Raw genomic sequence first — 23,513 nt, forward strand, 5'->3', positions numbered from 1 at the left:
TTCCTGTTTGCCTCCACCATTGTTGGAAATTATTCTTGATAGTCTCCTTACACACATACCTATCACCAGTTTCCCAACGACACATGCCTGCCCCCAAGTGAATACGTCCCGACAGTCCGTCACCTGAACGTCTACCTCCCCATCCTCTTCTTCTGAAAACGAAAAAGTAGCCTACGTCTTCGATAACTCTTCCACCATAGCTTGAAATCAACGTTGAACAATAAAGATTTTATTCCCACAGCCCCCAAAAGACGTGGGAAACAATTCATTCTCCTCTAGGGTTTCGCTAGAGAGAACACATAATTAACTAATGAGTACTACTAAAATACTACAATTTCTATATATAATGCTATTATCAAATAAATTGTTGGATAAGTAATAAAGTAAGAGGTAGGAGACCATGCAACCTCCTTCCGCATCAACTTACCCGACTGGGGTTGTCAACCTATGACTGCCTTTTTCTCACATGTAGAACTGAATATTTGTTTAATTATATATATATCAACACAATGTTAAGAATAACATCTTGATACTCTTTGGATACAAGCTATTTTAACAAGTGTTTATACTTTTTTTATTTCAAGTTAAAAATTAATGAAAGATAATAAGCACTTCTTCTTGTAATTTGTTTGGGTTTGTGATTTCAAAAAAAAAAAAAAAATAAATAAGCACTTCTTCTTGTAAAGATTTAAAAATGTGATTTTTAAAAAGAAAATGCTTGTTCTTCTGGTCCTAAGTGTATATTATTTTCTAAAAACTGGGTGAGAGAAATAAATGCTATTTTTTTTTTAAAACTTTTTTAGAAAATAATATCCACCTAGAACAAGGAGAACACTATGAAAATATTAGGAGAACACATAACATTCTATTTTTTAAAAACGCAGTTAAGCATTTGGTAATATTGCAATTTGGCATTTAAAATAACAATTTAGCATTTAAAATTGCCATTAAACCTTTAAAATTGTTCATTTAAATAAATGATAGAGTTTTCCTCCAAACTGGGTTGAAGAAATTTCTTCTAACATATTCTATAAAAATGACATGGGTAACTTTTTATATGAGAAATACATGTTTTTTAAATAGCATGTAAGAGGCACATGCTTTTTGAATAAAATTATTTTCAACTTTGTCCTTGTAATTAAAATAATAATAAAAAAGGACAGTTTTCCTTGAACATGTAAGATGCATATATTTTTTTAATAGTAAGGACAAAGTTGAAATAAATATTATTAAAAACTCATGTGCATCTCACACGTTATTAAAAATAGGGACATATGTCATTTTTATATAATAGGTTGAAGAAAATTCTTCTAACCCAGTTTAATAAAAAACTTTGTCCAAAAAAACATGTGCTTCTCACATTTAGAGGATACATGTCATTCTTATAGAATAGGTTGGAGAAAATTTCTCTAACTCAATTTGGAGAAAAACTTTGTCCTTAAACAAAACACCTCATTACCTGGAATTTGAAACGCAGATTTTATGCATTTTCAAATTACAATTTCTTAAAAAAGCAATTCTAAACGGTCAATTTTATGCCACTTAGTTTAAAATTACATTTTTTATTTATAAAATCACAACTAACCGCACCAAAATATTGTTTTAAACAAACGTTTCGTTGCTCACGTGCACATTACAAGCAATGAGTATTGAAATGCAGTTTATTTTATTATTTTTGATGTGATGCTATCATCCATGTTACCGTTTCCACTGCAGCATGGGCCATCTACTTGGGACTTGAGGAGGCTTTTCCATAGGCTGCAGGATCGATTTGAGTTTGTATAAAAAAAAAATAAAAATAAAAAGGGAAAAAAAAGTATTAATTGTCCAATCGATTCCTCATCTCGGAGACCGTCCATCCATTTTCTGTACAGGAATTCCGTACGAGAACCCTAGAGACAATCAGCTCAAGCTCCTCCCTCCAGTTCTGCCTCGGTTTTCTCAAAGGAAGATCTAGGGTTCCGACCCCTATAGCTCTCAATTGCTCTGAAATGGGAAGCAAGAGAGAAGAGGAGCGAAATGAGAAGATTATACGTGGTCTCATGAAGCTTCCGCCCAATCGGAGGTGCATCAACTGCAACAGTTTGGTAAATTTTCTCTCCCATTAACTTGTGATGGGTTTCTGTTTTTTTGGTCTTTCCTTAGGTGTATAAGCTGAGCTCAGAGTTTACAATTAAATGTTGCTTGATTCGTAAGAAAGTTCAGGAAAACAGAATTACTTCAGGGTTGGAAAATATTTGAATTATAGGAGATGAAGAAATTTAGCTTTTGCATTAGAATTTTCACCCCTGTGGTTGTTATCAATTCTCAGTGAATATGATCGTAGTTGTTTTGTGCAGGGTCCTCAGTATGTTTGTCCCAATTTTTGGACTTTCATCTGTACAACTTGCAGTGGGATACAGTGAGTATTTTCCCTTTTCTATATATATATATATATATATATATATATATATATATATATATATATATATTGTTTTTTATTATTTCATCCTAGTGTTTAACATGCAGCCGTTGAAGATAAATTTATGTTATTTCTTTATTATTTTTTTCCAAACTTAATCCTGTTTAGATGGGAGGCATGCTTGGTTGTTTTAATAGACATCAAAATGGTCTTCAAGAGGTAGCTCAATAGGCTAGGACCACGCCTAATGAAGCGGAGGTTACTAGTTCGAATCCCCTTTTCCCCCCTTTTGTGCGAATATGTCAAAAAAAAAAAAAAAAAAAAAAATAGACATCAAAATGTTTCCAAATAAATCCTTGGACTTAGAAGGATACTGGTTATTCATTTTCGTTTTTTTTTTTTTTTTTTAAGTAAAATATACACGTCCTCTATTTATTTAATTTTGATATATTGTTTTAATTTTTCCCTTGATGACCTGCTTTTCTCACATCTCAAATTGTTAGTAAATTGAAGACAATATCCTATTTTGTACCCTTTCATTCACAAACCAATGCCTTTTATGTAGTGAGTCCTTACATTTGTATCTAGTTAAATCATAAATTCTTGAGAATTCTTTTAAACAGAATAAGAAACCATTTAGGAGAAACTTTTTCTGTTTAAGTCTATGTTGGTAGAGGTTTATTCATATACGCATGATCAGGGTTGAGGAATATGGTTTCATAAACATAATACTTACTTTATCAAGTAAATATGCTAGTTTCCCCTTAGGTTAGGTGCAATTACAATTACAAGGACATTATTTGTGTTTTCTGAACTTAGTGTACCTCCCCTAGTCTCAACTATTTATTGGCAATTGATGAGATGGGCGTTAAATATGATAGTTTGACGGGCGGTTGGTGTTCCAAGGAGGTAGGGGAACCCTATGGGTTGGGAGTGTGGAAATGTATTAGGAGGGGGTGGGATGGTTTTGCGCATCATATACGTTATGAGGTAGGAGATGGCTCTAAAGTGTTGTTTTGGCATGATGTGTGGTGTGTAAAACTACCATTGAAGATCATTTTTCCACAATTGTTCACTATTGCCTATGGTAAGGATGTGTGGGTAGAGAAGAATATGCAATTTCAAATTGGTATCATTCATTGGAATGTTTTGTTTATTTGCCTTGTGTATGATTGGGAAGTGGATGTGACCTCGCGATTCTTTGAGTTGTATTCCCAAAAAGTTAGGTATGGAGGAGATGATACAATTTGCTGGGTTCCATCGAAAAGGAAGACATTTGTATTGAGGTCTTACTACCAGGTATTGTCTACTTTGGTACGGTCCACTTGTCCTTGGAAGAGTATTTGAAAAGTTAAGGCTCCCCCAAGAGTAGCTTTCTTTGTGTGGACGGCAGCTTTAGGAAAAATCTTAACCTTGGACAATTTTCGTAAGAGAAATATTATAGTGCTGGAGTGGTGCTGTATGTGTAAGCATTGTGGAGAGTCAATCGACCATTTATTTCCTGCATTGTGAGGTTGCAACAGAGATATAAAGTGCGTTTCTTCAGCCTTTTGGTGTTGATTGGGTTATGCCTCGCAAGGTGATTGAGTGTTTGGGAAGTTGGAGGGGGGACAATTGGGTAACCGTCTTGCATTGCACATATGGAGGATGGTTCCATTGTGTGCGATGTTGTGTCTTTGGCAAGAGCGGAAGACTCGAAGTTTTGATGACTGTGAGAATGGCTACTCGATTTGAAGAAGTTGGTGCTACAAACTCTGTATTCATGGAGAGTGGCGTGGCATACTTCGCTTGTTTCTACTTTTTTGTGAATTTCTAAATTTATGTTCTTTCTCTATGGATTATGGGTTCTCTTGTATACTTCCAGTGTACATGGGTTGCACCCCTTTGCGTGTTCTTTGAATATACATTATTTATCAAAAATGTCAAGATTGGATCTCTTCAAATTGTATTAAGTCATAAAACAATAAATGACTGTGGAGTTGCAGGTTTCTTCTCAAACACTTAGTAGTTGCTATACTTGGTATTTTGCCACTGGGTAAATTTGTTTCATCACTAGCTAGTCAAAGGCGGAGCCAAGCATTTTTTTTTTTTTTTTAAATCTAAAGGGAACTAGATATGCAACTCTAAAATAAAATCTTAAAAAGTGTACTTTTAATAGTTTACTTATGATGTATTACTTATATAAAAAAAAGGGATAGATGCAAAATTAGTCCCTGTGGTTAGCCTAATTTACAAATCACTCCATGTGGTTTAAAAAATAATTTATAGGTCCCTAGGGTATGCCAAAATAACATTCTACTTCTTGAGCTCATTTTTCGTTAAATGACTTAATGGAAACTATTACATTGCCACATCACACCCAATAAAAATAAGACACGTGTTATTTTTTTATTTATACTTTAAAAAATGACAAATAAGCTTTTACACGTTATTTTGAGGCTCCAACACACACTGCACGTCAAATTAAATAAACCTAATCCCTCTATATCCCCTGTGCCGCCGTTGTCTTCATCTTCCCCAACGATTCTTGCCGTTGTCTTTATCTGCGCCTGAGATTTGGGCATCTGCGTTTTTTGGCAATGCTTTCTATGGAAACAATCTCTCCCTCTCTGTGTTTCTGTTTTTTTTGTTTTTGTTTTTGTTCTATGGCAAGTGCTTTTTGGTTTGTGTTAAATAGATGTTGGAAGATGGTAGCTTTAAAAAGCAAATCGTAGGTTCATCTTTTAAAAAGTGATCTCTTTTTTGAGATATGCAATTGTTTTTTTCTTTTGCGGGGCTTGTTTTGTCCTTTAGTGTACATGTGTAAGATGGTGCTTGAGCTTGTAGGAATATTCATGTGTGGATGTAAGTCTTAACGGAAAACGTAGATGAAGACGACGGCAGGAATCGTTGGGGAAGATGAAGACGACGGCGACACAAGGGACATAGAGGGATTAGGTTTATTTAATTTGATGTGGAGTGTGTGTTGGAGCCTCAAAATGACGTGGAAAAGTTTAATTGTCATTTTTTAAAAGTATAAATAAAAAAGAACATGTGTCTTATTTTTATTGGGTGTGATGTGGCAATGTAACGGTTTCCGTTAAGTCATTTAATGAAAAATGAGCTTAGGGAGTAAAATATTATTTTAGCCTACCCTAGGGACCTATAAATTATTTTTTAAACCACATGAAGTGATTTGTAAATTAGGCCAACCACAGAGACCAATTTTGCGCCCCTCATGATTAAATCTTCAAGTTATTAGACAAAAACATACTTTTCTAGCACTGGAGGAGGATATCAAGTCTTCATTCTTCAAAACTTTGTATCTTTGGACTGTTTCTTATGTTTTTCTTTTGATGATTAGTTATAGTGATTTCCTTGTTCTTTTTTCTCCTTCTAGTTTGTAGCCTCCTCTTGTATGATTTCTATATACTTATGCTTCTAATAATGTCTCGATTAAAACGTAAGGCACTCCTAAGTATACAAGAAGTGTTCAAGAAAAAACACCTAGTTAGAAGAAGAAAAAAGAAAAGAAAATCATGAATACTTATGACTAAAGAAGATATATAAGCAGCTGTCCACAAATAAGGAGTGTTGAAGAAAAAAGACTTAGGCTTTTCCATTGTCCTCTTGCGTTCTTCAAAACTCCTATAATTTATTTTCCTCCAAATACACCATAAAAGACAAGAAGCTACCATTTTTCACGAAGGAGCACTTCAAGTGTTACCAGTAGTCCACCAACATGCATACAAATCAAAAACTCGTCTAGGCATAACCTAAGAAAGCCCAAAGTGATTGAAGAAAGCATCCATAAGGCACACACCGCCTCACAATGGAGAAGAAGATCTACGGATTTTCCATTTCTTTTGTACATGCAACACCTATTGATTACTATGACTTGCCGCTTGATTATCCATGGTAAAGATCTTTTCTAGGGCCGCCAACCAAGAAAAAGAAGTCGTCCTTTTTTTATGAATAATAATAATATTATTGCAAGAAAAAGGCAAAGCCCTGGACACAAAAAATAACAAGAGAGCTGAATACCCTAAAGAATACTATAATCTGAAAAACAAATCAAATCTACCAGATTCTCTGAGTCAAAATTAAGAACATTTACAATAACCCAATCCAAAAGAGATCTTAGAAAGGACGATTTTTGAAAAAGTACATTGGACTCGCTATCCTCAAAGAGGAGCTGATTCCTTTCTCTCCAAATGCTTCACATTAGAAGAGCCGGAATAACTTTCCAGATTGTCTCTTTGGGGTGACCCCTCCCTTGAAGTAGCTATAGGATGTTACTAGGCATCACCCAAGAAGACCCGAATATGTTAAGAGTTAAGTGTTAGAGATCAGAAGTATACTCGCAGTGGATGAAAAGGTAATTAATAGTTTCATATATATAGAAAGTAACTACGATTTCTGTAATTTATCGTGGATCATGTATTTGAGTTTCTTACTGCCCTTCAATTAATGCATTTATTTCTTTCCCTGATTGGTGAAATTTTCTATTGCTTTGCTGGTTTTGTTTGAGCATGGCCTGCCAACATCTGGTCCATTTAGATTTTCAATGTTTTATTTATTTATCCATTTTTTGTGTCATACAGTCGTGAATTTACTCATCGTGTGAAGTCCGTCTCCATGGCTAAGTTTACTTCACAAGAGGTTGAAGCACTTCAAAATGGTGGTAACCAGGTACAATGCTGAAAGTTGGGGGGGGGGGGGGGGGGTTGGTTTGCTTTTTCCTCTTGCTGATGAGACTTTCACTCCTTTCAGCGTGCAAGGGACACATATCTGAAGGATTGGGACCTTCAAAGGCAGCGATTGCCTGACAGCAGGTGCATGATGTGGGATTTATTAATAAGGTTATAGAACATGGAAAATATAAACTTTGTTTTTAAATTATGTTTTCTTTTTGCAGCAAAGTTGATAAAATACGGGAGTTTATAAAGAATGTGTATGTGGAGAGAAGATATGTTGGAGGAAAGACCTCTGACAAGCCTCCAAGAGATGTGCAGGCAATATGTCCTTGAACCAAATTTTACATTGATTATATGTTAAAAGAACTTTTTAGTGTCTTTTGTTTCTGTTTCTGAAACTTTTTTTCCTTTCTGGAAACATAGAATGAAATGGGAGTTGTAACTCATTTGGAAGTTTCTTTTTGAAAAGTATTTCCTGAAACAACTAGTTTTCAGATTTTCAAAATAGATATTTTCCTTGGTCTTCCCCCCCACCCCAAGTTGTGGCCTGGCTTTCTCTTTTCGCTGTTTCTGTTGAAGATAAATGAAACAGCAGAGAAAACATGATCTTGTATTTTTTTTTACTCATTTCTAGAGCTTTTTGGTAGTTTTGGAAATAGATTACCAGAAACAGAATCAAGCAGGTCCTAATCATATATACCTTTGTCCTTATCTTTTATCATAAATTATCTCACTTCAGAGTATACAATCTTAGCATATGGTATTTGTTATTGAATTTCACAGAACCTTAGCATCTCTGAAGTCGAGGCGAGACGTGCCAGTTCGTATCATTCTTATTCTCAGAGTCCACCTTATGATTATCAATATGAAGACCGACGGTATGGAAAACAAGCTGCTGCCCTGTCCAGGAAGCCTGGTTCAGATCGAGGTCGCTATGAGGGGAAGATGTCTAGTTTAGTCTACAGTCCTGGTCGCTTAAGTGAAAAAATGTATGAGGACAGGTTTGCAAATGAAGGCTCCATTTCCAGAGTTTCGGACTACTCTGTGTCTAGTGCAGGTGATCCATTCAGATCTAATGCCGGGTCTCCTAATTTTCATAAGGATGTTGGATTTAGCAGCCCCCCTATTCAGCCTTCGAGGGGTAGTTTAAGTGAAGACTCTTGGTTTCAAGCAATAAATGCATCTTCTGAGGCACATGCCAAGAGAGATGGAGATGGAATTCCACGTCCGCAGGTTATGTTTCTTGTATACTTGCTTTTGTGGTTGACAAAAGAAAAAATGTGGCTTTTTTGAGTGATTTATTTAACAGTGGAAGTGGGTATCTCTTTTGAAAGAAGCATCAAATATTAGTGGAGCCTTGTCTTAGGGGTGCAAAATGTTTTTGGTGTGTCTTTGATACCTGTTCAGCGTAGAATGGCTGTCTGCCGCATAATATATTGACTTCTATATCTTATCCTGCATAATAGAGCATCAAAGCTAATAACATCATGAAGCATTCCAATTAGAGTTACGAAAGATGCATATATGCGTGCATGTGTGCAGGTATATATGTACTTAATGCTCATACATATCTATGTACATTGTGCATATGCTACCTTCCTTTGCTGTGCATACATACATGGATACATTGCCTACCTAACTGCTGTGTGCTCTACTGTTATGCTCTTTATCAAAAAAATTTCTGTTTATTTCATCTCCTTTTACAAACTTTATGTTCTTGTGTCTATGATGTCATGTGGCTGTTTTTAGGTTTGCTAGGGTATAGTCAAAGTAAACCTCAACGAACCTTCTAATGAATGGGTGAAAGATTTGGTTTATCACTTGCGCGAAAGTGCTATGGGCATCACCAACTATTCATACAACCCGTCATGAGTCTTAAACGCCGTTTTTCACTCATCACCAGGATGGATACGGATTTGATGATACCCACTCCTCAAATCCAACTTTATAAACATAGTAGCACCACACAAATGATCCAACAAGTCATCCAGTCGAGGAATAGGAAATATGTATCTGACTCTAATCTTGTTAGAAGAATTTGTTAGGGTTAAAAGAATATGTTGGTGAAATGGATTTGTTACAGGGGTATTTTGGTCATTGTATTGATGTTCTGGGAATCTTGTGCATATCTTTGCCTATCTAGACAGAAGCGATGATGTTCCTCCTGAATTCATTAGATAGATCAAACATGGCAAATATTTTATGTATCTTGGGTTAGATGGGAAAAGTCTGCTCCTGTCTATGATTGGGAATATTTGTGAAGTTTCTCTGCATGTAGTTTGAGCAAGGTAAAGTTTGAATTTTTGGAAAATCTAAAAGATAATCTTCTTGCTTTTTTAATGATTGAATTCTTGTGGTGAATTGTTTAGTTTAGTTATGGTGTCAGCAACATGGTGGGTACATTGTTATTATTGCTTGAGGACTATGTTGGTGTGCGTGTTAATTCTTTGGTTTTGTGTGTCTACATAACCATTCCTCTGTGCCTTTGGTCTTGTTTCTATCATAAGTGGAGCCTTTTCAATCACCTTACTTTAATTTGTTTCTTTGTTTAGAGAACTGCATCTTTGGGTAGCTTTGGATCCATGGACAGCAATTCCCTGTCTTACAAGTCATATAACGCTGGTGGTTTAACAGATGTTGTCTCAGAAACATTAAAGGATAAAGCATCTCCAATTACGCGATCATCTGTTTCTGAAAGTTCTGGTAATTTGGATCTTTTCGCACCACCCATTTCAGAACCAGAGTCTTCTGCAGTTTCATCCTTCGATTTATTTAGAATACCGGCAGCATCATCAGCTCCATCTCTGGATTTGTTTCAACCATCTGTTATATCTCCGGCTTCATCTGTGAATCTATATCAACCACCACAAACTTCCACATCGTCATCCTTGGACTTCTTTGCTCTGCAGCAGCCAGCGACAACCTTGGATAAAGAACCAGCTCACTTATCTGTCCCTGAAAATGAAGGATGGGCGACATTTGATACACCTCAGGCCACTCCTGCATCTATTCCACATGCTGAAAATCCTACCCCTGAAAGAGTACCTAGTAGTGATGTAGGTTCATTGGAAAAGTTGGACTTGTTTTCATCCTTAAATACAAACATGCATTGGCCCTCATTTCAATCTGATAGTTTTCTTGGGTCTTCTTCAACAATGTCTAATCCATGGCATGATGTGCACAATGTTCAACCTTGCACTACAGCAACAAGTGCTCAGGTAAGCTTTCTAATGATCTATAATATTCCCTCTAAAGTGTTTTTCTAGTGTGTGAAGGATAATGATCAGAAATGCTTGGTGTATGTTTGGTTTTAGAAAATTATGGTGCTAGTCTCCATTGGGATTGTAAGCTGGATGTTTTTCTAATTTCAAGATGGCATGCAGTAAATTGAAGGGATTTGGTCAGGTTGTATCTTTTGTCTCTGAACAGGCATGGAATGCATTTGAAGATCCCACGGGGAACCTTCCTTTGGAAGGCAATAAGCAAGGTAGTGAACTACAGCTAGAAACTCACAATCCTTCATCAACTGCTGATCAGTACTTGGGCTTAAGAGATTTAGAGGTTTGTACATTTACCTCAAATATCTTTCTAAGTGTTTATTTTCTTCTATTCAGTCTCAAACATTTTGATTTGCAGAACTCCATTAAAGAGGGGATTCAAAGAGCTGCCTCTGATGACGGGTCCCTGGCTCCAAGCTTGCCATCACATGGTGGCATGGGGCCATCATATACTCCAATGCTTCCTCTGATGGTTTGTACTCTTCAGTTGCTTTAGCTTTTTGTATATGATCTTAAGCTGGTGGAAGTAATTTGGTACATCACCTGTAGTAATTTATGGCTTTTCACAGGGAGAGACGAAATCACATGCAATGGACCATAAATCTACAAACCCATTTGATCTCCTGAATGATTCTGATTTTGAACAGAGCAATATGGTATGCTATAATATTCATTTCGTTGGTAAAATGTTTATACTGAATTTCATTAGAAGTATGAGTGCGCCCTGTTCCTCTCCCATGTGCTTGTTTGACCATTTCAAGGTCAAAGGTGCTAGGGCTGGTGGAGAGCTCTTTCAGGGGAAGGACATTGCGGGCACGCACAGGGGCAGGGGTGTTTGTTCATCATTGTCTCTTTTTCAACTTGCCTACTTGAATTGTATATATTGGAAACCAACTAATGCATGACATCCCGAGTTTCCTTTTTGTGTGATTTAGGAATATTAATGATTTGATAGATGTACAGAGTTCCCAAAATAGTTTATTGTACTTTTAATAATCTAGATTTCATGTATAGTTATGATGACCCGTACATAGTGAATTCTTTAGAGAATAATTCTCTTCCAAGATGGATTCTGATAAGCAAAATTTTGAGCAAGTGCTTACATAATCTTCTTCTGACTGAAGAAATGGTTCCTTGAAATAATGAATCATTATTGATATCAGCACCTAAGATCACCATAGTTTTGCAAGTTCCATGTGCATGGAGTTGGCGGTGTTTTGGGAGCTGCATACACATAGAGTTAATGTATTTCATAATTAATCAATTGAGCAGCAGCTTGCAGAACATGGTGATAGTCACAAGGAATTACCAAATAACTTAGTAGAATTGATGTGATAAACTGATAATAGTAGACTGGGGCTTGCTAGCTAGTGTTGTTCTTGAAATTCAATTGTGTTTCTTCTAGAGCCTATATGGGTTTTTTTATTTATTTTTTTAATTTTTAATTTTTAATTTTTTATAATTGTGGAAATAAAAATATAGGACAAAATCATGAATGTGGCCTTCCTTTAAATGTAGTTAAGGATTACTAAATAATCCACAGAAGTGGTATTTTAATGATATTCATCATTCATTCAAATACTAACTGAGATATCCAAACACTCGAGGTTTGCGTCGAAGCTAACTGAGATATCCAACTATATTGTTGAGCTTGTGTAATTCCCTCTTGCCCCCACCTTTTGCTTTTTATCAAGTGCACTGCTAAAATCGTGCAGAATTCTATTAGATTCTTGAGCTCTTCTTAGATTTCCTACATTCTATGAAGACTATGATGCCAGTCCTATTTTTCACTTTGGAAAGGGATGTCCCAAAATGGATGTTTCATTTGAAAATTCAAATGTAAAAAAACTTCTTAGTTTCTTTAATTATCCCTTTGGAAGGAAAATTTTGAAATATTCTGCAAACAAGATTGTGAATAAATTTATGCTTTCTTCCTTCAGTGGCTTTTGAGTGACCTCTTGGTTAGGTCAAGGATATTGCAAACAATGGATGCAACTTGCAAGGGTGAGAGTTTCGGAGACAGATATGCAGAATTATCACATTCCCATTCAAAGCACTAGCCATATGGGGATGACTTTGGGGATAATCCTAATGTTTTTTTTTTTTTTTTTTTTTTTTTTTTTTTTTTTAATAATAATAAAATTCTTGTTACTTAGTGAAAAAAAAAAACTCTCTTCTCTCTCTCTATGTCTCTCTCTCGACAGCGCGTATAGGCACGTCCTGACGTTCCTTAGTCGTTTGTTGGCTTCTCCAACAATGTCGTTAGTCTAGTTTTCTCTTTCTAATATTTTGTTATGGGTTTCTTTAGTAGGTTCCATGTGGAAGCTAAGTGTTTCGAGTTCACATTGGGAGGGAGCAAATACTGACTATCATCTTGCCCATGGCCCTTTGGGTGGCACCTTCGAACACCCAATCAAAGCCACTCTCTCACTCCCCCCACTTTCGGATATTGTTGGTGCGATGGCCTCTCTGAGTCCCGGCCCTCCCGATGTGGGTGTTTGTGGCGACTTTTCCAACTCTAGAGGGATGCCTCGATTATTCCGGTAGGTTGGTTCTAGTGATGGCACTAAAGTCGACATTGAGCCCCCGAGAAATGGTGGTTTGGTTGCCAAAACACTATCCAGTGTTAGTGTTGATAAGTTGATAAGGGGGAAGGAGTTGTATCCTTTGATGTGGGCTGTGTGGAAGGGTTCAGTATTCTTCAAAATGTGACCCTGTCTTGTCTGGATATGGATTTTGCATAATGGGGAAGAGCTCATTTTTGGTAAGCCGTTGTGCTCTTGCCCCTGTTGTGAGTGAGAAATTATTGTGTGAGGTTTTGAAGCAGAGCTCATGGCCTTGCTTACAGCAATTGAATCGATGCGTTACTGAATCGATTCGGCCTCGAGTTCCAAACTAGGTAGTAGAGAATTGAGAAGATTGTCTTGTTTTATAAGTTTTGATTTGAATGGTGGTAGTTCTAGCCGAGGCGTGGGCTATTTTGGTTCGTTATGAAACTGAATTGCTATCTTCGAATGTGAGAGGGTTAAATGAGGGGGATAAGCGCCTAAGAGTTAGGAATTTGCTACGAGAGTAGAAGACAGATGTTATTTGTCTTCATGTAACTAAAGTTGGATCATATATCTAGTAGCATTGTGCTTGGTTTGTTGGCATGCCAATATGCGGTTGGTGTTTAGATTCTAAAGGAGCCTCTGGTGGGATTTTGCTTATGTGGGATAAAAGGGTGGTGGAAAAATCGAAGAGTGTGTTGGAGAGTTAACTGTTGCTTATTCGTTTAAAACAACAACCCAAGTCGTCAAGCCTTTGTTCTTGCATACTTTAATGCCACATGAGCATGATCCTCAAGCTTTTCATTCTCCTAAAGCGTGATTTTGTTGTATATGGTATGATATGGGCAAGTACATGATAATACATATAGAATGTCTATATTCACCATGAGCACAATATAACTAGTATGTAGAACATTAAGCAGTGACATTTTTCTAGGTTTATTACTTTATTAATTAGATAGTCAAATCATACTGCATTAGAGCTAGTCATGGCATCTATGTTCTGTACCTCACTACACATGATGTCCTTGTTTGACGTTGTGCTTTTACCAGATTTTATATGTATGAAGTTTTTGTTTTGCAATATTTGTGTTCTAGCTATCTTTGTTTTGAAAATGTCCTTGATTCCATTAAAGTGCTAACTTATTCTTCTTTGTTCTTTCTCTTCTCTCGTGGGAAATAAATTAGACAAGGTTGTACATTCATGGATTTGTTGTCTCTAATTTGTGTTGGTGTATTTCATAATCAGTTCTTGGACATGAGCCCCTTGGATGCTGCTCTCCCCAATGCCCAGTTGTCATCCACCTTTCATGGTGTATCTCAACCATGGTTCCCACAAAATACAGTGACTCCTTATATTCCAGCTGTAGGACAAGGTACACTTTATTAACTCTTGGTGGAACTTCATATCATGTTTGACCATTCTTTCTTGCAAAAGTTAATGCTGGAGCTCTATTTATTAATTGCTCCACAGTTTGATGCATCTCATTTGGAGCTCATCTCCAGTATCACTGTCTTAGTAAAGCAAACTCACTAGAGCTTTCCATCAAGAATCTTTTGAGAAAAAAAAAAAGAAAAAAAAAACCCCAAGAATTCCTTGTTTGCTATCAAACATTTAAAGAGTAGGGACAAATATGCATTTTTGTTAGAGGATGACGCATATAGTAATATTAGTGAGAGAAATGCTACACACTCTCATTCCCACACTTTCAAATGCACTCTCTGACATGGTGGTAAAAGTCATCATTAGATTGGAATCTAATACTGATCCATCCAAAATCTAATGGTGGTTTTCATTGCCACTTTAGGGAGTGTGTACTTGTGAGTGTGAGAGTGGCAATCTGTGTAGCATTTCTCATATCAGCAGCACCTGATTTCTGATATGAGCCAATCCCCACTTCTCATCCTTCTCTTCTAATCCATGTGCTTTCACTTGTTTCTCTCTCGTTTTCTTTTGTGCTCTCTTGTCTTTGTCCTAAATGACTGCCTGTCATTAAGATTCTCTCCTCTCCACTTGGTTTGATTCTGTAGGTGGCTTAACGTACATGGCAGGGCAAACACCAAGCTCTCAAATACCGTAAGTTGTTTTATCTTGCTCTCATGATCATTTAGAAGTTGGTTGTGTTGTATTTTGGTCGTATTCATCATCCTGTATAATGAAGTTTATATTGCAGGAATGTCCCGTCGCAGGGGCCGGTTGCTTCCATTGGAGGAAACCCTTTTGCATAGAGGATTAGATTATGGTGGAGAAATCATTATCTTAATTATTTTCAGTGTGTAGAACTTTTTCATTGACTATTAATATCTAGGCATTTTATTTTTATTTTTATTTTTTAATTTTTAAATGTTATATATAATCTAGAATAATCAATTTTCATGGTATTATTCATTTATGTAGGACGCCTGTGAATTAGTTTGGTTAAAACTGCAAGGCCATTAAACTTATTTGTCTTATGTTGAGGCCTCCGTTTGACATTGTAGTTAAATTGGCGGTGTATTATTGAATTTTAGGTTGGGCGTATTGGAGTTTGGTTTGGATAAAGATGTGGAGGTAGGAGTTTCTGACCAATCTACCTCTTCTTCCTCTTGGTTGAGCAGACACAATAAAGACATTTGTCTTCTGATCTAGTTTTTTTAAATTTTTGAGCTCAAATTATCAGGCAATGTGCAATGTAGCAATCTTTCTAAACTACTAGAAAATTGCAATTATAACCTTCATTCTAAAAATGAATACTGCTGCGCTTAGGGCTGTTTTACCTTGAATTTATTTATAAGGTTATTTTTATTCTTAAAATTTTTAGGGGGGGTATTATTGTCTTTTTGTGCTGAGGAAGGGGTATATTACAAATTTTTGGTAATTTATCGGAGACATTGTTTCAATTTGCAAAGTGCCTAATGTTTGTTTGTTTGTTTGTGTCTAATTTGCATACTAAAATTGGAAATCTATGAGGGAGTTCAATTTGTATTTGTAGGTCCAATGCTTGAATGATTGAATCACAATGAAAGACACTTCTTATAAGAATGGCATCAATCAATAATTTCATGCCTCGAACTAGCTTGCTTTTATCCTGTCGTTAGCCCCCACCCCCCCCCCCCAAAAAAAAAAAAAAAAAAAAAAACTAATCGTTTCAATTCATATCCACAATTTATTAGACTCTCTGATTCTCACATGTGACACCTTTCTTTTCTTTTCTTTTTTTTTTTTTTTTTCTCAAAGGTAATAAGGTTTTAAATTACCATTAAATTTGAAATAAATTAATTTTGATAATTTTAAAAGCTATAGTTTAGCACATCAACCTCCTTCAGTCCTTTGTTTAGATTGTTTGGAATTTGGATGTTTTAGTAACGTTTCCAGAAGGCTATTTCCTGATATTTCTTCTTCTTACCTTATTGGTTTGATAAGACGAAAAGGTGCGGAGGATGATGGCCCCATCTCCCTTTGTCTTTTTCTTTAAAAAATTCCCTTCTTTTTAAGCTCATCTTTCTTTCTCTCTCTCTCTCTCTCTCTCTAGAGCTCTGAAATATGGAAAAGAGAGTCCTTATCTTTGCCCTTGCACTCTCTCTCGCGTTGCTTCAAAATCCAGTGCAATCTTCAACTGATGTTCCCTGTAATTTTCCGGCGATCTTCAACTTTGGTGATTCGAATTCCGACACCGGAGGATTGTCAGCGGCATTTGGACAAGCCTCTTCCCCACATGGAGAGTCCTTCTTCCACGGTCCTGCCGGACGGTATTGCGATGGCCGTCTCGTCATTGATTTCATTGGTACACTTTCTTTTACTATTTCTAATATCGACTCTTTTAAAACTAATAATCAGTATTAGCATTTGAAATATGATTATTTATTAAATTAATTACTTCAACATGAACCGTATAACATTAATCTCTTATTTTCTTTAATATTATTATTTATTAGCACGGTGAATATTATTAATATATACATATAGATGTAAAATAGTGAAGAAATTAGCACTTTTCATTTAGAATTTGATTTTTGTTTTGGGTACTTCACTTGAGATTTTTGTTAAAAAAGAAAAAAAAGAAAGAAAAGAAATAGAGACTGTTTTCGTCGGGACGTTGACCGACACTCTTCCGCACTCTGCTCTTCTCAACAGAAGAAATATATATATATATATGAGAAAAAAACAGCCACCGTCAGGCCTCACCTTAGATAATGGAAATAAATAGAGTCATCTTGTACGTCACTTTATTATTTTTTTAATTTTACCGAAGATTTTTAAACTTTATTCGATTTGATAAATTTTTTCAAAACTTTCAATTATAATTAATTTAAATTTTTTAAAGACAATACTAAAAAAAAAACCAAAATACTCATATTTTTTTATTTGAAAAAAAAAAAAAGAAAAAAAGAGCCTGTGGATCGTCAGGCTTGATCCACGTGGGTCTGGCGCTGGGTCTCGGCCAGAGACCCATCGTGGGTCGGCAGACCCACTGCTGGGTCTGGCCGGGACCAAGCCGTGGGTCTTCACGATTCAGGTGCGTCTCCAAAGCCTGGTATTCTCTTATAGGAACCCCTGATTTCTTCTACAAGAATCTCCTCAACGACTCCATTCTCATCACCCAAAATCCCAATCATCCTCACCACCTTGTCAAAGCCACCATTGAAGAATCTGACGCCCAAACTCCAACCCGCACATTGCTCTATTAACGTTTAAAATGCCTTGGGCAATTCTTCATTCAAAGGAGAAGTTTTGAACAGGAAGCAGAGTGTCGATATAGAGCAATGCATTCTTCAAACTTCCCAATTTACATATTTTCCTAATTTTTCGTTAAAAATCACGCACAAACTCGACTCTCTGAGTCGAATCTCGTTGGTAGCGACAAAAAGCTACATTACCTTCCGGCTGACAGTGAGGAGGCACCTTCCGTTCGCGTCCATGAGAACGATTTCGCCCCCGTCACGGGTTCCCCGTACGAGTTGATTCGGAAGACCAAATCGCCCTTGCCAGAGATTTTTTATTTTTATTTAAAATTTTATAAAAAAGTCAGGGGTATAAATGTTATTGTTTCACTTTTAACATTTACAATATGAGGAAGGAGTTCCAATTGATTGCAATTGAAGTTCAAGTAACTAAATTTAGAGATTTTGAAGTTTATAGAAAATTTATCTAATAAAGTTCAAGAATCTTCAATGAAGTTATCATTTAAAAAAAAAAAAAAAAATTGATGCGGTGTGATTATTATGATAACAGTTGATATATTGAGATTAATTTTTTATTGAAGAGAAGACTGTGTTATATTAACTTTAAAAGGTTTTTAGGATAGTTTAATTGATTAGAGACCATACTTTATGAAGCAGAGGTCATTTCATCGAATTTTTTAAGATAGATTAATTAATTGGAGATCATACCTCATGATACAGAGGTGATTTCATTGAATTTCCCTTCACTTATGTAGACATTAAAAAAAAAAAAAAAAAAAAAAAAAAAGAAAAAAAAGAGATAATGATATGATGAATACAATTACTGTCCTTATATATATATATATATATATATATTCTAAAAATGAGGAAGATAAAATAAACTCCACAAGTTTTTTTTTTTTTTTTTTTTTTTGTAAATAAATTTTTTTCAAGTTTATTCTCAAATTATATAGTGTAATTTAACTCATCAGTAAAGTCATAGCAATAGCTCTAAAATCTTGACGTGACCCATCCTTCTTTTTTTTTTAAAAAAAAAGATTGACGTGACCCATCTTGTTTGCTGATTACTTGGCTTTCTCGCTATGCTCAATATTTACTTAAAAATAAAAAATGGAGAGATAAAGGGATTAGTTTTGGAAAATTCTTTAAAGTACTCAAATTTTGCAAGTACTAAAAAAGACTTTGAAGAAACATGGCATCTAGGGGTGAAAATGGGGATGAAGATAATAGCAAGAGTATCCGCATTCGCATCTGCAAAATGCAGATAATGATTTTTGATATGTGCATCATGTGATTACTATTTACATCCGCGCGGTTAATGCAGATATTATCCGCTATCTGCATTTGAGGTAATGAACGTTTTAGACCTTGAAATTGTAATTCACTAATTATTGCTTCTAGTAAATATTAAAAAAAAAAAAAATTGTTATCGTTTTTTTTTTTTTTTTTTTGAATTGGACATTATTTATAGTTGAACACTATTATTCATATCACACTTTCTAGTCATTTTGTCAATAAATTTTCATCACATACATTATTTTTGGTCATAAAAATGGTCATTTTTATGAAGAAAAATATCATTTTGTATTTTGAAAAAATACCAAATAAAAGAAGACCAAAAATAGATATTATTCATTCACACATTTTTTTATTTTCTATCTAGTTTTTTTTTTTTTTTTTTAAAAGGCAAAAGTTGGACTTAAGTTGGGCAAATAAGTTGGGTACCTATCATCACTCTACATTATTTTATATTTATATTTAGCTTCTAGTAAATCTACAGCTAGTAACAAGAAAAAACATTTAAACATAATAATAATAAAGGAAGAACATATAAGGTAATTAATCATAACAAATTAAAGGAGTTTTCTAAAAGTGAAATCCAACAACATTACAAATCTAGCAAATATAAGAAACATAAATTAAAAAATATTAAATATAATATATGTGTATATATATATTAAATATATAAAGGAATGCGGATGTGGATGCATACTCTAAAACTGCTATCTGCATCTGTATTTGCAGATATTAGTTTTTGCTATTTATATCTACATATGTGGATAGCGAACGCGGGGGGTTATTATCTGCACGCATTTTCTCCCCTAATGGCATCTCTTTTTCTTAGAACAATAACTTTGAATTGTTCAATATATTATATCTTTCTTTGAAAATAATATTTTAATAAAGAAAATAATTCTTGAAGTATTTTTGAGAAGATTTTCTTTCAAAAATAACATCCCAATAAGGAAACAATTTATGTAATAATATAATATAATTCAATATTTATACCATAAAATAAATAAAGTATAGTTGTATCCATTTATCTCTCAAATTTGCTAAGAAAGTGCTCTCTAAAACAAAAAGGACTGATTTTAAACCAAATCGTATAAAATGAGTTGTTTGTGATTGCGATTTGAAAATGAAAAAAAAAAAAAACTATTTTCAAATAGTAGGTTAGGATGTGCTTTTTTGAAAAAACATAATTTTAGAAGCTAAATTGTGATTTTAAAGGTCAAATTGCTATTTTGGCAAATGCATAAGTATGTGTTTGAAAATCGCAAACCTAAACCGACGATAAATGCCTTGATGTGGTTATAAAGAAAAATTGCTCATTCATATGAAACCTACAATTTATCCCGCAACTTTGCTTAGAGAGATTATTTTTTGTAAAAATGTTACTTAAATTATCCTTTTTTTATTTTTATTTTTTATTTTTATTTTAATTTTCGTAGTAGCTCTCTTGTCCTTTTCTTTCTTATTAAACGCTTAAACTTTATTAGTTGCTAAATTGTCCAAATATATCCTTTATTAATATCCAAATAATATGTCCCTGTCCAAATTTAAGTAAAATTATCTTCTGTCCAATCAAAGTAAAACCGTCCATTTTTCAAGTAAATATTTAGTTTAAATAGGTCCAAGTCAAGACAAGATTGTCCATGTCCTTCCTCCATGTACAGGCAATATTATCCAACTTAATTTATTAAGGTCCAAGAAATGAGAACCATCAAATCTCAACCTAACAAAAATCATCATCAAATTCATTACCCAAAACAATTAACCAGATAATTTCTATCCTCAAGAAACCCAGAAATTCATCTAGGAAAGTACCCGGCCAATCAAATAAAATAGATGAAAAACAACATATCCTCTTAAACTACTATGTCAATGTCCCACAAACAACTTTTTTTTTTTTTTTTTTTTTTTTAATGAAAAAATTGAAAATTTTTGTAAATTTTCCTTTGTTTTTTTTTTTCTTTCAAATTTATAAGGATATAAAATATTTTTGTCTTATTTAAAAGAGAATAGGTTATAGTTGTAAATATCAAAGTCATGATCATGATATGATATCATATGTCTATTGGGATATAAATTAAAATGATTTAATTTACTCATTTCTATAAGTTTAAACTTTTAGAACTTATGAAGTAGATGCCACTAGTTCGAATTCACATTTTTTCTATTGTGTGGACATACTAAGTGGTGATTTAATATAGTACTAGAGCAAATGTTTTAATTAATGGTATGAGAAAAGAAGATATATAGAGTTATGATTCTTCTATGAATGCAGAAGTAGTGGATTATAAATTATAATGATATATATATAAATATGCAGCTGAGAGCTTGGGATTACCGTATTTGAGTGCTTACCTGGATGCCGTTGGATCAAACTTCAGTAACGGGGCAAACTTTGCTACTGCTGGGTCCACCATAAGACCCCAGAACACAACTCTTCATCAAAGTGGGTTTAGTCCTTTCTCTCTCAATGTTCAGTGGTATCAATTCCACGACTTCCATAATAGGTCCCAAATTTTCCGCACCAAAGGTACGTACCTTTAATTAATATAATTACCTACTTAAATATTATTATACGATATTATATTTAATAATATTATTATTTATATTTTGAAGGGATTTTCGGGGAGTTATTGCCCAAGGCCGAATATTTCTCTCGTGCATTATACACGTTTGATATCGGTCAGAACGATTTGACGGCAGGTTACTTCCTCAACATGTCTACCAATGAAGTTGAAGCATATGTTCCTGATACCTTGGATCAGTTTACAGCCGTGGTCAAGGTAATTCTAATTCTAATTAACTTTGTGAATTAATTTAAGATTATATAATATATAGTGTACTACTGTACGTACGTACATCAAATAAATAAATAAATAATTAAACCTACGTACGGTACAATATTAGAATATATACGGTGAAGGAGGGAGATCATTCTGGATACATAATACGGGTCCGGTTGGTTGTTTGCCCTACGTCTTGGGTCGTCTCAAAATCACACCTGCCCAACTAGACAAGGCTGGTTGTGCAACTCCCTTCAATGACGTGGCTCAGTATTTCAATCGTAAATTAAAACAAGCGGTGATCCAACTTCGCAAGGATCTTCCCTTGGCTGCAATCACCTATGTTGATGTTTACTCCCTCAAGTACTCTCTCTTTACCCAACCAACCAAACACGGTACGTATGTATACGTACGTCGTATTCTTTTTTTTTTTAATTAGTAGATGATCATTAATGGATGAGATTAATTAATTATTAATTTCCAGGATTTGCGGAATCTCTGAGAGCCTGTTGTGGGCATGGTGGCAAGTATAACTTCAACATCCACGTGGGATGCGGGGGAAAGAAAACGGTGCATGGGAAACAACTACTTGTGGGGAAGCCCTGCCAAGATCCGTCTGTTTGGGTTAACTGGGACGGCGTCCACTACACTCAGGCAGCTAACAAGTGGATTTTTGATCAAATTGTTGGTGGTTCCTTTTCCGATCCACCCCTTCCATTGAAATTTGCATGCCACACGCATCATCCACCCCACTGATCGATCATCTACTCTAATATATATATATATATATTCCCATCATAAAAATGTTTGTTTTCCATCTTTTACTCATATTGGAGATGGGCAAACCTATCATTGAATACATGGGATCTAAAGATTTCCATTTTGATTTTTGTTCTTCTTAAGTCCAACTAATTAATCAATTCACCCTCCGATTTTATTGAGGCCATGACGAGGGTGAGGGACCGAGAATTCATATTATATTAGTAGAAATTTGAAAGTTTACTAGAGCAAATTAAATGAGAACTCTTTATTTTGAAGAGTCTGCATGAGAGATAAAGTAGCCCATAATAATAATAATAATAATAATTAATATGAGTCATATAAAAGCTTTGCTAGGGATGCTCTAATAATAATCACATGCCTTTTGGTTCCGTACAACTAGAAATTTGAGTGTTGTTTGGAGAAAAAAAGAAAAATAGTGAATTTGAAGGCATTTCATGTATGGCTAAATTATACTTTTCCCATTCAAATTTATACCCTATTTGTATTTACACCATTTAAAAAAACAAAAAAACATTTTACAAGCGGACCGAAACTTTAGGCCGAGAAAAATGGTCAGATGCAGAGTGAAATTGTTTTCCACGAAAATTTACGAGTTTGTGCAGAACTTCGTGACAATCATGTCGGCGGGTGGCACGGAGTGATTCGAGTTCGTTTGCCCCCTCGATCTTAATTTACGAAGTACAAATTTTTATGAAAGTTTGCAAGAGCCCCGATCACGGACAGAACTCCTCAAATTTCTTCGTGCCTCCCGCCGACATGACCGCCTCGAAGCCCCGGACACGCTCGTAAAGTCTCGGCCAAATCGGACGAGTTTCTAATTTCACAACTCGGATCGAAACCCTTGGCCGAGCAAAATGGTCAGATGAGAATTGAAATTGTTTTCCCCAAAAATTTACGAGTTCGTCCAGAACTTCGTGACAATCACGTCGGCCGGTGGCACGGAGTGATTCGAGTTCGTTTGCCCCCCCGATCTTAATTTATGAAGTACAAATTTTTCTGAAAGTTTGCAAGAGCCCCGATCACGGCCGGAACTCCTCAAATTTCTTCGTGCCTCCCGCCGACATGACCGCCTCGAAGCCCCGGACACG

The 23,513-nt window shown here is 35.1% G+C and overlaps 2 protein-coding genes across 5 annotated transcripts; both read left to right on the forward strand.

Moving 5' to 3' along the window:
* The first annotated feature begins 1,701 nt into the window (after positions 1 to 1,701).
* ZIGA4 (ARF GAP-like zinc finger-containing protein ZIGA4) lies at positions 1,702 to 15,423 on the forward strand. 4 transcript variants are annotated; one of them, XM_088511129.1, is made up of 13 exons: positions 1,702 to 2,087; positions 2,340 to 2,401; positions 6,985 to 7,072; positions 7,154 to 7,215; positions 7,299 to 7,395; positions 7,861 to 8,310; positions 9,630 to 10,295; positions 10,450 to 10,638; positions 10,714 to 10,827; positions 10,925 to 11,011; positions 14,154 to 14,280; positions 14,936 to 14,981; positions 15,079 to 15,423. In XM_088511129.1, the coding sequence occupies exons 1-13, from the start codon at positions 1,992 to 1,994 to the stop codon at positions 15,131 to 15,133; spliced, it is 2,139 nt and encodes a 712-aa protein (XP_088367255.1). In that variant the 5' UTR covers positions 1,702 to 1,991; the 3' UTR covers positions 15,134 to 15,423. The 4 variants fall into 4 exon arrangements, with proteins under 4 accessions (XP_088367255.1, XP_088367256.1, XP_088367257.1 ...); XM_088511130.1 differs by having other exon boundaries at positions 10,483 to 10,638; XM_088511131.1 differs by having other exon boundaries at positions 1,703 to 2,087; positions 10,507 to 10,638.
* A 965-nt stretch (positions 15,424 to 16,388) lies between these two features.
* Positions 16,389 to 22,501, forward strand: LOC132192324 (alpha-L-fucosidase 3). The gene is made up of 5 exons (XM_059607622.2): positions 16,389 to 16,668; positions 21,180 to 21,389; positions 21,476 to 21,642; positions 21,767 to 22,037; positions 22,127 to 22,501. The coding sequence occupies exons 1-5, from the start codon at positions 16,428 to 16,430 to the stop codon at positions 22,396 to 22,398; spliced, it is 1,161 nt and encodes a 386-aa protein (XP_059463605.2). The 5' UTR covers positions 16,389 to 16,427; the 3' UTR covers positions 22,399 to 22,501.
* Positions 22,502 to 23,513: the final 1,012 nt, after the last annotated feature.

The sequence above is a fragment of the Corylus avellana genome, chromosome 10, assembly GCF_965113065.1.
Source record: "Corylus avellana chromosome 10, dhCorAvel1.hap1.2, whole genome shotgun sequence".
NCBI lineage: Eukaryota > Viridiplantae > Streptophyta > Magnoliopsida > Fagales > Betulaceae > Corylus > Corylus avellana.